Source organism: Lichenostomus cassidix, chromosome 4A (assembly GCF_008360975.1).
Source record: "Lichenostomus cassidix isolate B80296 chromosome 4A, HeHo_3.0, whole genome shotgun sequence".
NCBI classification, from domain to species: Eukaryota; Metazoa; Chordata; class Aves; order Passeriformes; family Meliphagidae; genus Lichenostomus; species Lichenostomus cassidix.
Window position 1 is genome coordinate 9,428,598 of NC_139485.1, and position 17,129 is coordinate 9,445,726.

The following is a 17,129-nucleotide window of genomic DNA, read 5'->3' on the forward strand; positions in this document are numbered from 1 at the left end:
GGTTTCTGAGATCAAAATTATTTTTGAGTGCTTACTCCTGGGGATTTTGCAAGAGAAAACCTAGCTAAGCAGTCATACGCAATATTGCTGGTCACATTCAACTTTTATTTTTTAGGATTAATGTATTTGGCATATGAAGCTGTCATTTCTATGGATAATAAAATTTTCATCTTTCTTTATAGCAGGATCACACTCCATAGAGTGTGATAAACATACATGGAATCATGGAAAGATTGTTTATAATGGACCACTGGAGATCATCTACTCTAACCTCAAAAAAATTTTACTAGGGTTTTGATACTAGAAATAAGCACTTTTAGCTGTCACTGGCTTTAATTGAAGTTGGATGCTCAGTTGAGCTGAACTTTACTGAAAATCAGAATGCCTAAAAAACCTAGAGAAGTACATATATTTCTTGAAGAGAGATTCACAGAAATCTCTGGTGCTTTGAGGTTAACACATGTTAAAAGTTGTCAGTGTCAACCTGGTTAGGTATTAAGAACTTTTCTGCAAAAAAAGATATATATATATGTAATATATATATATTTTTTTTCTTTGCATTATTAAAATTAAATATTAAATATATATATTTAGGTTTTGATATCTGAGATTGATATTGAGAGGCAAGGATTTGAAAATCTGGTATAGAGCAATGGGTTTTTAATCGGGTCTTGGCATTTGAGATGAACAGCTGCATATCACAGGCACTACACCTTGGGAATTTTGGAATTATTCCCCTTAAAGAGATGTAATTTTTGGAGTAAATCTGCTGTATCTAGTGTAGCAAGTCTGATTTTACCCTGCCATCGCAAACAGCAAGTTTTGATGCCAGATTTCTGACCTACCATAATGCTTTTTATATGTAAACTGAAGCTAAATTTATTAGGTTATGCAATTGCTGTCTACATTGGTGAATATTTAGGCAATTCCTCTGAAGATTTCAACTGTTTATTCATGTTTGAAGGAGACATGCAGAGTAGATTCATGAATATTTGCTAGACGGTTAATTTTTGCTCATTACTATTTCAGTTTGATTTCGTAAAACTGATGGATGGAAAACAGTTAATTAAACAGGAACCAAAAAACTCAGAGGAGCCTCCGCAAGCTCCCAGGAACCTGATCTTAACTTCACTGCAAGAGACAGGTTTCATCGAGTATATGGATCAAGGAGCTTGGCACATGGCATTCTACAATGATGGAAAGAAAGTGGAGCAAGTGTTTGTACTAACTACAGCTATTGGTAAGAATAATCACGATAAAATTGTTCTTCTGAGTATTGCGTTGGAAAGATGTATTTGATGTATTACAGCTCCTCTTAAGTATTCTCTTAAACAGGTTTTGTTTCAGCTTAGTTTAATTAACCTCAGTGGAGCAACTTTGTGTTTAAACCAGTATCAGATAAATAGCAACATTTGTATATTAAAAATGGATGTTATCAAATTAATTAAGTGTGAAGTTTCTGTGTGTTAAGATTTTTATATGGCAGCTTAAAAGCTTAAGTAATTTCTGATGTTATCTTTTTCCAAGTAGAAGAGATTATGTCTGCCCTGTCTACTTACATGGGAACCATAAATCCTACAAAAATTATCCAGGCTTTAAGTTCTTATTTCCATTATTTTATTCAGTTAGAAGTTGGAAAATCTTTTGTGGGCTTGTTTGTGAGTGTTGTTTGACAGATGGATGCTGTTGTTTTATGCAGTTATTCAAATGCACCATTTTGTTTGCAATACAGAGGGCAAATACAGGAGGCAGTGTCCTGGTTGGATATCAGACTCCTCCTGTCTTTTTAACACATATAGGTGAGCAAATGTTTGCAGATGTAGGTGTTGAGAGTGAGCAGTCCTCACACATCGGGCTTTTTTGGATTTTAAATTTAGGTAAAGCGTTGTATTTATGACAGTCTCGGTTTGCTGCAAGACTTTAACCACTATACCCTTTAGTTAACCTGTTCTACCATATGTTTAGCAAGATGTCTTTACTAGTAATGGACGTGCCATCTGCTCTTCAGAATAAGTGGATACTATTTTTACTTTGTGGCAAACACCTTGCAGAGCAGGACGGTATGATTCAAATATCAAGATTCTGAAGGGCTTGCAGAAAAGAAAAAATTAGAAATTGAGGTAGAGTTATTGTAATGACTGGTTCTGGTGTAAAAGTTCATATTTTCTCTGTTCCAAAAAGTTGATCTTCTGCAAGCAAGAAAATACGTCATTATTCAATTCCATCCAGAAAATAAGATTCAAGCAATTTATGAAGCATCTTTGCAGATACTCTACAAAGATCCTAAACCTGGCCAAACTCCAGCCTAGACCAGAATCCAAATTCCTGTCCTCTTGTTTATTTTTACTGTAAGACAGCAGGGTTTATACAGGAGGGTTTAACTAGTATTTCATTTTGTAGCATAACCTCCCCCCTCTTTATTATAAACTGATAGCCTGAAAGGAATGTTTTCAAATAACCGTAAGAGTTTAGGAGGAACCAATTCTTACCTGTCCAAGTGCCCATAAATAAGATCAAAACACACTTCATTTATTTTTTTTTTAGTTGTAGGATCTGGGTTTTCTTCTTTTTCCTTAACTGTTGTTAGTTTGTGGGAAAGGAATCAAGTTTCCCATCTTCCTATAGCCACAGGAAGCTATAGCACAGATATGTGCTTCCCCACATCTGTTGGTGGATGTGGCCCTAGAGCAGCCCCAGGTCCCCTGGCTCCAGAGCCCCCTTCCCATCCAGAACAGCACCTGTGAGGGCTGCAGAGCCCCTCAGTCCTGGACCTGCTCTGGCAGTGACCTTCTCCACACAGCTTAGTAGCTTGGATTTACTTCATATTATTAGGCAAAATCCAAATAAATCACTGAATCCACAGCATTCCTGTAGGAATGTGTAAGTTAAAATCAGTTAATCCGTGTACAGATAGGAGCCTGTATTCAGATGTGTGAGGTTAAGTGGCTTAATTTCCAAAGCTGTGTGATAAAACATGGGCAAGTTTAAGATCAGAATTGAAGGTGAGGTTTTTTTTTTCCTTCAAATCCAGTTCTTCGTTCTTTATCAAATTGAATTTCATCACTGTACAAAAGACTATTTTTTTTGTTTATCTGATTGTATAGAAGTGGAAATCCTGCCCTTCTCCAAGGGATTCAATTCACATGGTTCAAATGAATACCATAGAAGGCAATTTACTCTATAAACAGGTTTCAAACAAATTACTTCAGCAATAAAAGAAAGTGTTTAAGGTGGACATTTTTCAGCAAATACTCAGGTTCCTGCAGTGCTTTTAATGGTGGTAAATTTTACATGAACACTCACTTTAAAAGCTTTTTGGTGTAATATAAATGATGCACCTGTTATCTCAAAGCAGTCAAGACAAAATCTAATAAATATTTGCAAGCTGCTTGAACAGGAATTTTGTTTTATGCTCCCTATGAATGAAAATGGGCTTTTTACTGCTTCTGCACCTATTTGTATGTTGAGATGTGTCCTGCAGAGTGAGGTGAAGATGCCATTCATTTCAAATATAGCCAGTTTATGTTTTTCTTTGTGCACAATTGCCTGAATAAACAGAAATCCTGGATGACTGCTCTACTAATTGCAATGGGAATGGAGAATGCATCTCGGGCCACTGCCACTGCTTCCCGGGATTCCTTGGTCCTGATTGTGCAAAAGGTAATCTCATATTAACTGACCCACAGTGCATGACAGGGATCGTGATTATGGTGTGTGACTGCTGGGCTTGCAAAGATTCAAAGTGATTAAAGGAGATTAAATTCCTTTTTCCAGCCAGATGGCAGATACAGTACAAGCACACATGTGGAAAGTTTCTTTATGCTGTACTTGAGTTAACACGGATCAACCACTTCTCCCTCCCTGACTTTCAAATTTAATAGGTTCCTCCATCCCCCTTTGCATCTTGTCTGTAATTGTAAAATACAGTCTTTAATAAGTGTGTTAGCTTAGCATAATGTTTTCTGTTGCTTAAAAGTGACAAACAGTTTCACTTTGGAGTATACATAAGTAAATCAAATGCTTCTGTGGTCTTAACTTGAATAGGGTGTAGATAAGAAACCTAAAGCAGCTTACAGACAGTTTTCCAGAATTACGGCAAAAAAACATGTTAAGTGAGCTTACTTCTGTTTCAGATATTTCTGTCAGTATTATCCATTATCCACTGCACATGATGTCCATAAGTTCTCATGATTTTCCACTGTCTCCTCAAGTATGGGGTTTACTTTTTTCAAGAGTTCAGTTGGCTCTGAAATTGGTACTGGATTGTAAAAGTAAGCTTCCACATTGCTGGTTTACATACAGATCAGTAATGGCTACAACTTCAGTAACATTAAGTCTTCTGAGAAGAAGAAAGAAAAGGGCAGGATCTTGCTTCAGTTCACAGGAAAGAAATATTAATCTTACTGCAAATCATAAGCAGGCATCACTGCAGTTTTTCTGCAGAGGCCAATCAAGGGGAGAGAATTGTTTTATCTTCTAAGATACCCCATTTCTGGTCAAAATAAAGGTATACAAGAGAGGCACACTGAGAAGACAAGGACATTGTATTACTGCTGCATTACCTAGTTCAAAGATTTTGGTCTCTTACAAACCCTTGAACCAAATGGAGAATTGAGGAGCTGGAGTGGAAAAGCAATTTTACAGAACGATAAATGCAATAAATGTTAATCTATGTAAGTATGTAAATACATTAAAAAGGTCAATCTGCCTTTTTCAGATTCCTGTCCAGTGCTGTGCAGCGGGAATGGTGAATATGAGAAAGGTCACTGTGTGTGTCGAAATGGCTGGAAAGGAGCAGAGTGTGATGTTCCAGAAGAGCAGTGTATTGATCCAACCTGCTTTGGCCATGGCACTTGTATCATGGGTGTCTGCATCTGTGTCCCTGGATACAAAGGAGAGATTTGTGAGGAAGGTTTGTGAAGTTTCCTTCCCTATAGTCGGGGGGCTTGATTTTTGTCTTTAATCTCCACACCAGTTTTAAGGTAGTTAAAAACTCTCAGAGATATGATCAGCATTCTGTGAAGCAATGCTGTTGCTCAAAACCACATTTACTATCTCATAGAAACTAATGTTAAGATAGAAAATTTTAAAAGGTATAGGTATTCAGGTCTTGGTAACAGACCAGTGGACTGATCACGACTGGTTCATTTTTATTTGAAAAGATAAAATTATTTCTTTTTATTTGGCCAAAAGCTCAGGTTAAGGCAGTCAGAAGATCATTTGAACAAAACATGATGTGGTAGTTCTCCAATGCAATCAGACGATTGTAATCAGATCATAATTGTTCCCTTTTTATTCTGTTACAGTTTAGATTTTTCTGACAATATAAAGCCAAAAAAGCAGCACACAGGTTCTGTTTACCAGAACATATTGTGTAAGTCTGTTGTCGTATCATTTTTACTTGAGCTTGTGCTCACAGCGCTAAACTGGCATCCTTTAAGGCTTGGCTAACAAAAAGTAGGAAATTCTGTGAGAACAAGTTACTGTGTTTTTGTTGGTTGTGGTACTGAGGTGTCTCTGCCCTCATCTATAGACAGAAGCAGTTGTTTCCATCTTAGCATATCTGAGATAGCTCATCAGCTTTGACTTTCTTCCCCTGTGCATAGCCTTGGAAAGCAGAACTCTTTCTCGTGCTTGCCTTGATTTGATGATTTTTCACTAGTCCCCTTAGCCTGGAGCTAGTGACAGCAGACTTTGTGCTTCCTGCTGTAGAGATTTTCAGTAATTCTTTTGAGTAGCACACACAGGAGGCTTTTTATGTTGCTTGAATTCTCTAGTCGGAAAAATGTCCAGGATGGATTTGATAGATTTGACATACCTGGAATGGTATTTAAAGGGAGGATCAAAAGAATGCACCTGATGCAGTCAGTTGTTGGTCGTTTCAGAAACCGAGAAAACCCAAATGGGAACAAGCAGGTAATACACAGATTTCCTCAGTGAGGCCATGACGCTGAACAAGTCTGTAGCTGGTGAGAGGCTGGCTGCTGTTTCTAGTTGCTTTGTTTCTTGCCATAATGGAATCCTGCTAAATTGCTGGGGGAAAAAATTTACATAAATGTACTCAGACAGCAATTGAAACCAAAAGTGTGAAAATATTGGATTTTTATAACAAGAAACTTATTTAAATTTAAAAAAAAGATGGGGGGAATTATGTGTAAATATGATGGATGAAACAAACCTGTGTAACCAATTACAGTGGGTTTTTATTGTAACAGTGGGTCCTTGACATGACTGTTCAGTTTGTATTGTAAAACATAACTTGTGCAGTATTTAGGGAATTCTGTCAGGAATTAAGATTATATTATTGTATGTAAACATGATTTTAGTCTTACAGCAGTGCTGTTAACAGACATAGCAGCAGATGTGCTTTCCAGGGAGCATCCATAACTGCATGTATTCATTGCTATGGGAGTCCTTTTTATTTGTCCTGTCAGATTATCATTCCTAAAATGGAGTCACTTGATTAATTTTAAAATATCAGCAAAATAAAGAGCTGTCTCAGGATGAGAGAAAATTTCTGTGTGTTTTTGTCCTATGCTTAGCAAGATACACATTGTCCAGAAACACTGATTCCCCTCTCTCGGAATTACACTGTGCTGTGCACAAGCCTGCAAGGCTGAGAAGGATACAAAATAAATCCTGGAATAAGATGTTGAATTGGTGGCATAGCAGTTCAAATGATAAAGCTTTACTTCTTTATTTTTAGGTTGAAAGGTCCTGTAAACTGGAGGCCATTAATCTCTATGTCTGAACTATTTAGCATTCCCTTCCTGAAGCACAAAACATCTCTTCATTCCCATAGCACAGAATACTGTTTAAGTTTACAATTTAATTATTAAAACAGTACTTGTGCTGATACTTGAGAAATACATAGCAGGACTTTCACAGTGGCTCTTTACCATCAGTCTGAAGCATGATCTAACATGGATAGGCTTCTGGCTAATTGTTTCCCATGCTCAGACCCCACAGATCCTTCAGCTCTGCAGCCTTCCTGCAGCCTCCAGAGAAGGGAGGCTGCCTCCTGCTTAAAACCTGTCTTGTTAAAGCAGGGCTGGGCCTTTGTGAAAGAATGCACTGCTCATACAGCACTACCCAGCTGATTTAAATTCCTCTACAGAGCTCCTGAATTTTTCACTAGGAATACTTTAATCCAAATTGAGAACAAATTTAGTCCTTTGTTTGCAAATTGTTCATCAGTACATTATGACTTTTATGAAGCTGTTCATTACCTGCAATTGCCCAGCACATATTTTTTATGTGTATGAGTTTTTTTTTACAGCAAGCATTGAGTCAGAGATTCACTACTCAGTGTTGGTGGATAACCTTTTTTTTTGTAGCAAATTTTCCACTATAGAAATAGCTTTTCACAGGAAGGTGAAATAAATATTTCTTTTCCCTGATGTAAATAAAATACAGAGCACAAATGCCCAAGTGGAAATACAAAGCACAATTACAGAAGCAACTATTAATTGCTCCAGCTCTTTCCCAGCCCTGCAGCTGAAGCAAAACTTCACCAACTTAGACTAATAGAGCTATCCTGGGAATCTATGTTTTAAAAATAAGACAATATCCATGACGTGAGATTAATATGGCCTCTAACACTCTATATCCTTGCATTTCTTCTCGTTTTTGGCTTGTCCTTTTGCACAGATGTTAACATAGTCTGTTTTTTCCGGGTGTCCATTAACATTGCTTCAGTTGGATATTCCCACAAGAAACCACCAAATTAATCTGAATCCCTGTTGTATTTCACTAGTAAATCACTGTAAACATGCCAGTTTTATGCTCTAAGCTGTGTCTCCCCTGCCTTGCAGAGGACTGCCTGGATCCCATGTGCTCTGGCCACGGCGTGTGTGTGCAGGGGGAATGTCACTGCTCCACGGGCTGGGGCGGTGTCAACTGCGAGACGGCGCTGCCCGTGTGCCAGGAGCAGTGCTCAGGCCACGGCACCTTCCTGCTGGACACAGGGCTCTGCAGCTGTGAGCCACAGTGGACAGGCTCAGACTGCTCCACAGGTATGCTGGGCACTTGGCTTTGTTGGCTGTGCTTTGTGTTGGAGGCATGGGAGACAGTAGTGCTGTTACTGTGCTGGTAGGAATTTAAAAAACAAGATTGGGATGAGCCAGGGGTACTCTGGCATGGCACTTTATGGGCTTGTCACTGACTGGCTTTCAGTTGCTAAGGATAAGAAATGCATTTTCTCTGTGACAATAATGTTTTGGCCTGGTGGTGTGACAGTGAGAACAGTCCTGAAAGAGGGCAGGTGCCTCCTGGCATGCAGTGGAGGCAAACATGACTCTGAGCTGAGCAGCTGAGCGCCTCTCAGGCTCATGCAACCAGGAAAACCACAATTCTGAGAGAGATTGGGAAGATATATATATATATTAAAAAAAAAAAAAAAAAGTCCAGATGCAGTGACTGATAAGCAAGAAAGCTCATAAAAAAAATCTTTGAACAAAAAAAGACCATCTCATGCTGAGATAAAAACTCTCTTCTTTCTTAGAGGACCATCAAGGTTTGATCCCACTAAATTTGATTAAGAGTTGAATGGATTTCCTGTGTGCTTTGTACATTTACATTTCGTTTTCTTGAAATGAATGCACTCTGCACATTTTGCTCTGTAATGGAGCATGTCATTACCAATGTATGTACTATTATTTTTTTCCCCTATAGAGCTCACAAAGCTGAAATCTCAGATGATAAGTAGCACATCCCAGTAGAGAATAAATGCAAGTGACAGATTTGCTGAATACTGTGGAATACAACCAGTGGTCCAAGTCACCAATTTTTCTTAGAAATCATCATTCAAAAGAGCACTTGGAACAGTATAAATTTCCGTACAGATCTTTCAAGTGTGTGGTTATGATCTTTAAGTAGGGACTTACAAAATGTCCCCCTACATGATGAATTTTTAAGCAACGAAATATTGACCTGCTAATAATTTTCAGTGTTTCTTACAAAGACCTTGCATTCATTCTACACTCCAAAATTAATGCATGCAATTTAGTCTGACACTGCCAGATATGGCACCTGCTTTGATAAGAACTTTTTATTTGCTTTCAGCAAAAACCCAGTTGCTTGCATTTTTATCCTGTATTTTATTGTATATTAAAAATATTCCCTGAAGCTTAGTATTATAGTAGTATTTCCATTCACTAAGCAAATAATTAGGAGAGATGTTACCTATATACTGATTTTTTACTCACAAAATATGCACATTAATTCTGTTTTAATACATTATTGTAGTCCAAAAAGCAATGTTAGTCTCAGATAGGTCTGTTGTGTCAGCTGCATGGGGCTATTAGATATTAAGTAAGGACCCCAAAAGCTAAAAAATAATCTCCAAAGCTGTTTTGAACATTTTTGGAAGGAAACTTCTTTACTTCCATCAGTAGAAAAAATACCTCTCTTCTCCCTACTGTCTTCTGAGTTATCAAAGGATGTTTTTACAACTACCAACAGGCATCATAGCCAGATGCACCAGACTTCTCCTTTCAAATATATGTTTCTTCTTAGGTGTTAGACTAGATTTAGGATGGTCTTGGCAATACTGTGTGTTAGACTGAAGTGTGGATGTCTATTTGTGCCTGAGATGTTTTTCCTAGGATCAGTGATAGCTGTGCATGTTGAAAAGAAAGCTTGATTTTAGTGACTGTGGAAAACATGGAATGAATAAGTAAGGAAACATAAGAGGAGTAACAAGGTCATGCTCAATGAGCTGTCACATATGAATGGAGAAAGTCACAAGGTTCTGTTAGTGAAGAGGTTGAAACGGGTAAAGCACAGACTGCTCATCTGGAGTCACACAACAGCAGAGCTTTGCAGCTGAGAGACCAGCAGTCTCTCAGCCTGCCTCAAACCCTTGCACTTTGCCATCTCTGTACCACATCATTGTCAGTGCTGTGAAAATTTGCCTTTCTGTAGCACCTTGAAGAATATAAGCTCTTGTCCTGAGGATTTCTGTGTTTCCCAGCAAATTGCAACTACTTTCAAAACACAAGGATACATTAAAGTATACGTTGTTATTATTATATTAAGTTTTATGGGGTTTTTGAAATAGAAATTAGTATCTCTTGGAAGACTTTAAAAGGGAGAAATAGCAAAGGTTCTGAAATATTTTTGAATATATTGTTCCAGATACAGTCTGGCCCCACCTGAAGAGAGATGAGCCACCTCTATGATACCTTCCCCTACTTGCCCATCTCTAGCTCTTCAAATACAAACTTCCATTTTCCCAGTGGCAGACTGGTGAAAGACAAGAATCAGTATGGGTGGAGGAAGTGAGATGAAGAGTGACTGTGTGACCCATGCATATCTTGGAGAATTGCCAATGTTTTGAGCTCCAGCCTGAGCTCTGGAATCACTCACAGATTTTTTGAGGCTGGAAAAAACCATGTCATTCATGCTGTTTGATTTTCTGTAGAACATTACCAAGAAATAACCATCATCCTTCAGTTTTTGCTTGACACTCATAGTTTCTGTATAGTTTTTGAAATTTAAGCTTCACACAGAGTGAAAATTAAGGGTAGTCTACCATTTCCTAGATAAATTGTTTCAATTATATCTGACCCTCTCTGCTAAACCGTGGACCTTCCACTCATAGTTTGAATAGGTGCAAAGTCTTGCAATTGTGTTTCCTTCTGTGAGGTGAAAGACTGGCAAATTATTTGTAGTCCTCTGCTCTGACCTGTGGACTGGCATAACCCAATTTCACTGCACCACCTCCAGATACTCCTACATCCAACGTTATTGCCGGACAATTGTCATCCCTTGAGGGCCAGAAAATCCTCTTGCAGAACTCCAGAGCAGCTGTCAGGATGTGTTTTCATTGTGTTTAAATTTGTTCTTAATAAAATCAGCTCAATATGGCTTGAAAATTTTTCAGACACTTAATATTGCTAATCCTATACTACCTGTAGTACACAAGTTAGGCTGGCTTTTTGTTCAGCTCTGTTAAGATCCATCCTTTCAATATTCTTAGCTGGACATCTGTTTCAGATATATTCGGCCTCTTTCTACCCTACAATATTGAACTTCCATGAAAAGTCATTTTCCTTTGTTAGCTCAGATTTCAATTTACCTCTCCCAGAGATGACAAGCTTTGTCTCGCCGCCCATGAGCATCTTTGTAAAGGCTCTTCCTATCAGCTAATGTTCAAACACACAGATAATGGGCTTCTGATGGCTTCTGCCTTCTTTAGGCAGTTGAATTAGCAGAAATTCAACTGAATTTCACCCTGCAAATACTGGCAGATTTTTACCTACACCAATCAAAACAGCATTGTTGTGTCTTTTCTACAGCCATATGTGATCAGGAGAAGAAATCTGACCGTGGATGTGCCCAAGACAAATGCACAAGAGATTGAGTTCCATTTCTCATTTAGTCTTCCCCTGCCTCTAAAAGATGTGGACAGAGAACACGAATTTCATACTTTTTTCCAAGTGAGACTGATTATATAACATGTTTTGTGAAAAGCACCTGTACTGAAAAAGGTCATCCTTGGAGTATTTCAGAGTCTCAGCATCTTTACACCATGCTGAACCCAGTTATGATAGTATGTGAAAATCCATTATCAGTCAGACCTTGGCCATACATCTCAGCTGACCTGTGCAGTAGGGGTGTGATTTACCAATACATGACACAGTCAGTAGGATGGAAGACTGATATTACACTATTTTAATGTCACCAGGACTTCAGTATAGTCAACTTTCTACTTACTGTCTATGGATCTTTGTTGCTTTATTTATAGGCTGTCATCCAAAATCCCTTGATGTTAATGAGTCATTTCCCTTTGAGGCATCTAGGCAGTGATTTTCAGAAAGAAAAAATCAAACTCGTGAGTACTGACTGCTCCTGTCAGGTAGAAGGGAAGCTCTAGCTAATTGAAGGTGCAGCATCAACAAACAGAACAAAAAAACTCATCTTCTGTTCTCAGATTGACACCTTTAACATGGAGCCTTGAGATTAAGGGAGAGAAATACCAAGAGAAAATGGATGACACAGTTGTTTGGGGGGTAGAGCCTTCATAAATTAGTGTAACTGCAGTGATACCACCAGTGCAGTCCCAGTGTGTTTCAGGTGAGAATCCAGCCCTGAGTCACTAATTAATTGCAGTACTGTGCCTAAAATATTATAGACTGAGAAATCTGTGACAGAGCTGATGCCTCTGACATCCTGTCCTGCATTCATTTCTTTAGACTCTATTTAGCCAAAGTAGGCCAGTTTCTGTCCCCTTACTCCAGGACATTTGTCATAATTCCACTGAATCCATTTATATCACTGAAGCAACCTAATTATGATTGGGAAAAGAATACTGGCAGTTCTTAGTCACAAAAACATTCATCCTAAAATGATTATATGGAGATGGTATATATTTAGCATATCTATTTTTGGTTAAGCTCTCGTAGCAAGATTGGTGGTAATTTTACAAAGGGTAAAAATGGATCAGCAGCCTCTTCCTTCAATATCTTCTGAAGCAAAAAACCTCTTTAAAACTGAAGTGCTTCGAAAAATGCAAAATGTTGTAATTGTTGTAAATTGATATGTGCAGAGTGAAGTAATTTAAAAATCATTAGAAGTCTGCATTTTTTACAGTAAAGTGCTTCAAAAAGAAATGAAGGCATAATACAGTGTATTAATATAGTTCAAGACACCTCAAATAGGTTTCAAAATTAAACATCAAAAACTGCAACTTGAAAAAATAATTAGGTGAACCCATTTCATCATAAACAGAAAGTCTTCAGGTTTAGGAAATTGCAGTATATGGGTGTCAGTCATTCTCATTCACCAAGGACAAGGATATTCACTACAAAGAGCTTGCAGTAGTGAAAATAGCCTTGAAATTTCCTCAGTACATGATGTAATGTCGTGCATTTTCAATAGAGTGCTCAGCTCCACGAGGATGCTTCTACTCTGCTCCCTATTTTAGACAAATCTCAAGAACTTTTTAATTACACTAGAAACATCCTTCACGGTTTTGTTCTTAAGAAACTATGGACTTGCTTAATTTCATCTAACTGTCCTCTTCCTCTAATTTGTGAGGAGCTTTGCCTATTTCTGCTCTGCTAATTAAAAGGATGATTGAAGTTCCCCTGCTGTACATTGTCTGACATTGTACAAAGACTCTTCCCTACTACTGTATATTTCATTGAAAAGAAAAAAACGTGTGACTAGTTTGATTTGTATCTCCTGTAGAGCTGCAAGAGTTTGCAAAAATATACCTGGTGAGCAAGGTTTCTATTAAAAACATACTAGTTAAAGACTGGAACACTTAATATGTGTTGCTGCAGGATTTAAAACATGAGAAATTTAAGGCAGTGAAGAAGCACTCAAATAAAAATTAATTATCCTACATGTTTAAATCAGTCTGCAGGGAACCAAAAATACCTGATGTAGTAATGTATTGATTTAAGAAATAGGATAAGTCAAGGGTATGAGATATACAATGAGGAAACATGGGGTGTTTTTCAACTGATTGCTGCTTATTTTGCAGATATGCCAAAAATAATGGCCCTTTCCTTCCCTTTTTCTTCCTGAAAATGAAGATTCTTAATCTATTGCTGTCTGCACCTCATTCAGCAGTTATTGGAAATATTCCTCATTCCAATGTAAATGCAATTTCGTTAAGTCAGCTTCTGTAAATCCTAGTCTAATCCACAGCAAGGTATTACTTTTTCCACAGGGTGGAATCCACAGACCCAATTTTGGATGCTTCTATCCCAGCAGCTCTTGGCTTTCCCAGGAGCAAGATACCCAAATTGCTCTGGTGATGGCAATAAGGTCCTGTTTGCACTGAGTAGCTGACAGAGTCTTTCCTCCCTGTCTCCATGGCACTGTGTCTCTGTAGGGAATCCATCCTGCCCAGGAATGTCCCCTCCCTGTGCTTTGTGCTAGGCCAGCCCCAGGAGAGTGATGCTCCTTAGGATCCTTGGCAACATGGCTGTAAGGTCCTGCAGATTGCAAAACCAGAGAGCTTAACGTAAAGCTGCTGTCATTCTCTAGTAGCAAAACCTGGCAAATAAGTGGGATTTTAGTAGCAACTCAGGTGCCAAAGTGGTTCAAGCACCTTTAAATTAGGTAAGCTAAGCAAATGGTTTAAGGGTCTAAATTTGTAGTTAAGTGTCTGCATCCCTTTTTACGTCTCAGCCTCATCACCTACACAGGAGTCAATCTACTGAACAGTGATTAAGAGCCACACTAAAACAACTGACAGGGTATAGGATGGAAAGGTCTTTCGTGCACAGTCTGTGTTCAAGAAAATGTCAAGATGGAAATTCTGGCTGTGGAAGGCTTGTACTCCACAAGAACCCTTTATAAAAGAGAACTCTGAAGTAGAGAAACTGTGGGAATGTTCTGCTGGGGGATGCTGCAGTAGAAAGGGAAAAGCTGCTTAGATGAACAACAGAAGAGGAGACACAGAAAATCTTCAATTTTTAATTTGATAAGCCAAATCCAAAGATGAAACTCTCACAAATTATCAATACCAGCAGCTTTTAAAGGAGGGTTCTTGTGTCAGAGTGACCTGTTTGTTCACAGCAGGAAAAGCACCAATGGGAATTTCTAGAGCAAGGGTACAAAAGAGCACTAGAAAAACTAGGGGTTTTGTCCTTCAGTGAATTTCAGAACATCTGTTGTGCAAAATGTGCTGCATCAGTCCCTAAAAAGCAGATATTTATAATATTTTTTGTTGTCATGGTAAGAGTTGTACAAAAATAGCTATCATTTCAACATATTTATGCAGCAGAGTCTGTGAATTTTAACTTCCTCTGAAAATAGGAAATTGCTGTTGATAAAAGTCAAACCCAGGAGAACTCTCCCTGCATACTGCATTTCTAAGGGTTTTGGTTGTGTAGATTGTTGCAAGGATAATATATGTAGACATGTAAGGATTTCCCAATGTCTGCCCTCCTTAAGGACATTTGCTTAAGTGTTTCAGCTCGAGTAATATGTTTTAAATAAAATTAAATTTATACTAATTATCCAAGGATATTTTAATGGCAATAGAGCAAAAACTCCTTGTATCTTGTAGCTCCAGTGTACATTTGGGCATGTCACTCTTCAGTCCAGGAAGCCTTGGCTATTTTATAAACAAATTGTTAAAATAGTGTCTCTCACCTTGGGATCCAGAATCATTTTCTGACAGAGTGCAGAGGGCTGATTGTTCACATAACATGTGATTGTTCAACTCCTGCTCTGGTCCCCCATGTGCTGAATTCAGAAACCCCCTGAGGAAGGGTGGCCAGCCTGGTGGTGCCTCTGCCAGCTCTGAGGAGCTGGTACCAGGCTGCACAGGAAAAATGCAAGTCATGAGCTTTACCTTTGGTTTGGCAGCAGCCAGGCAGAGCAGCAGCTGCCAGATGCGTGCTGCTATTTCTGTTTGTGCTGCTGACACAGAGGAAATTCTGGTTTATTTACTGGGAGCTGCTCTGTCTCTGCACTCACCTGCACGGGCTGAGCTGTGAACGCAGGGATGTTTCTCCCTGTCTGTGGATGGACACAGTGTTCATAGGCAGGTGCTGAGTGCTGGGGAGCTTGTGCTAATTGAGGCCACATTCCTTGGTTTTGTGCAGGAGCTCACTGTGCCTCACTGCTGGGTTTGTCCAAGGAACTGTTTATTTGGGCTAGAACAGGAGGAAGCAAGGCCAGCTTCTTCATCTGTGTTTGCTCATGACTGTGAACCTGAGCTGTTACGTAAAAGCTGATAATGACCTTTGATTTCTCCCACTTGTCTTTTCTGTAATACAGATTGATTTTTGGGAACACAGAGACCAAAGCCTTATTGTAGTTGATTCTCTGTTCCATTGAATCGTAGAATGACTTGGGTTTGAAGGCTCCCTGCAACTTCCCTGCTGTGGACAGGGACACCTTCCACCAGACCAGGTTGCTCCAAGCCCCATCCAACCCGGCCTGGAACACTTCCAGGGATGGAGCACCCACAGCTTCTTTGGGCAACCTGTGCCAAGGCCTCACCACCCTCAGAGTTAAGAATTTCTTCCTAATACCTAATCCAAACCTACCCTATTTCAGTTTAAAGCCATTTCCCTGTGTCCTGTCACTATATGCCCTTGTCCACAGTCCCTCTTCACCTTCCTTGCAGGCTCCCTTCAGGTACTGGGAGGCCACAATTGGGTCACCCTGAAGCTTCTTCAGGCTTAACAGGTTTCTGTCTTGTCCATACAGACCGGCTCTTCAGTAAAAAAAGAAAAAAAAAAAAAAGATAAAAATAAAATACATTCCTTTAAAAGCATTCAGTCCCAGTGTGTAGATGTACATTCTGCAAATCATTATCCCCTCTTCTTTTAAGTGCCTACTCTGTGTCTGATTTAGGCAACAATGGCATCTCTGTCACTTGTGGGCTGCCATTGCTTTTACACAGATGAATCTGAATTGAGTAACAGAGTCAATGCCCACCTTTTCAGCATTTTGAGCTCTTTTGAAATAGGATAAGTGAAATATATCTTCATTACTGAAGTCAGCAAGTACATCTAACATTCTGAGCACAGACCAGCACAATTTTTGTGAGCGGACCTGTATCCAAAGGTCATCCTGTAAGCCAGTGAATAAAAAAATGGTCCCTACTTGAGGCAAATAATGCTTAAATAAAGCAGTAGTTCTTTACTGGATATTACTAATTAAACTTAGTAATTAAATAATTGTGGAAAACTTTATGTTCTGAGCAGAGTCCAAGTCAGTGTTAACAATAGTTGTTCTGTGTACCACAAAAGATGTAGTGCTTATATAAAGACCCTCCTGATCCCCCTAGACAGTCTGGTGAACTTTTGCTGAAAATAGGTGTCTCAAAATCTTTATTTTCTTTTGATGCTGTATTAGTTCAGGCTGTACTTGTGAGACAGCTTTATTGAATGTGCCTACTGAGCCATCTCTTGCCTATTTCCTTTTTCCCCACAAAGCCATGGTTGTTCTCCATATTTCTCACTGTTCTCACAGGCCTCATGCCTTCCCCAATTCTCATGGTCTGTCACTTGCTCAACAGGTTTCCTATTTTTCCTGCACAACTGGCTTTTCAGTCTGAGGAGCTGTGAATTGCATTTTCCCCTCTGTGAGTGAATACAAAGGCATTGCTTTCATCTCACTCATTACTGCTCCTGACAGATTGTTCTGGACTGCTT

General features: G+C 38.9%; 1 protein-coding gene across 6 annotated transcripts in view; it reads left to right on the top strand.

Moving 5' to 3' along the window:
- The window catches only part of TENM1 (teneurin transmembrane protein 1), a 452,127-nt gene that overhangs the window by 327,158 nt on the left and 107,840 nt on the right, over positions 1-17,129 (top strand). For all 6 annotated transcript variants that reach the window (XM_085060418.1, XM_085060417.1, XM_085060421.1 and 3 more), the window contains 4 exons: positions 1,030-1,240; positions 3,559-3,660; positions 4,718-4,912; positions 7,815-8,015. In XM_085060418.1, coding sequence (XP_084916544.1) covers positions 1,030-1,240; positions 3,559-3,660; positions 4,718-4,912; positions 7,815-8,015 — 709 coding nt within the window. The remainder of the gene's footprint in view (positions 1-1,029; positions 1,241-3,558; positions 3,661-4,717; positions 4,913-7,814; positions 8,016-17,129) is intronic.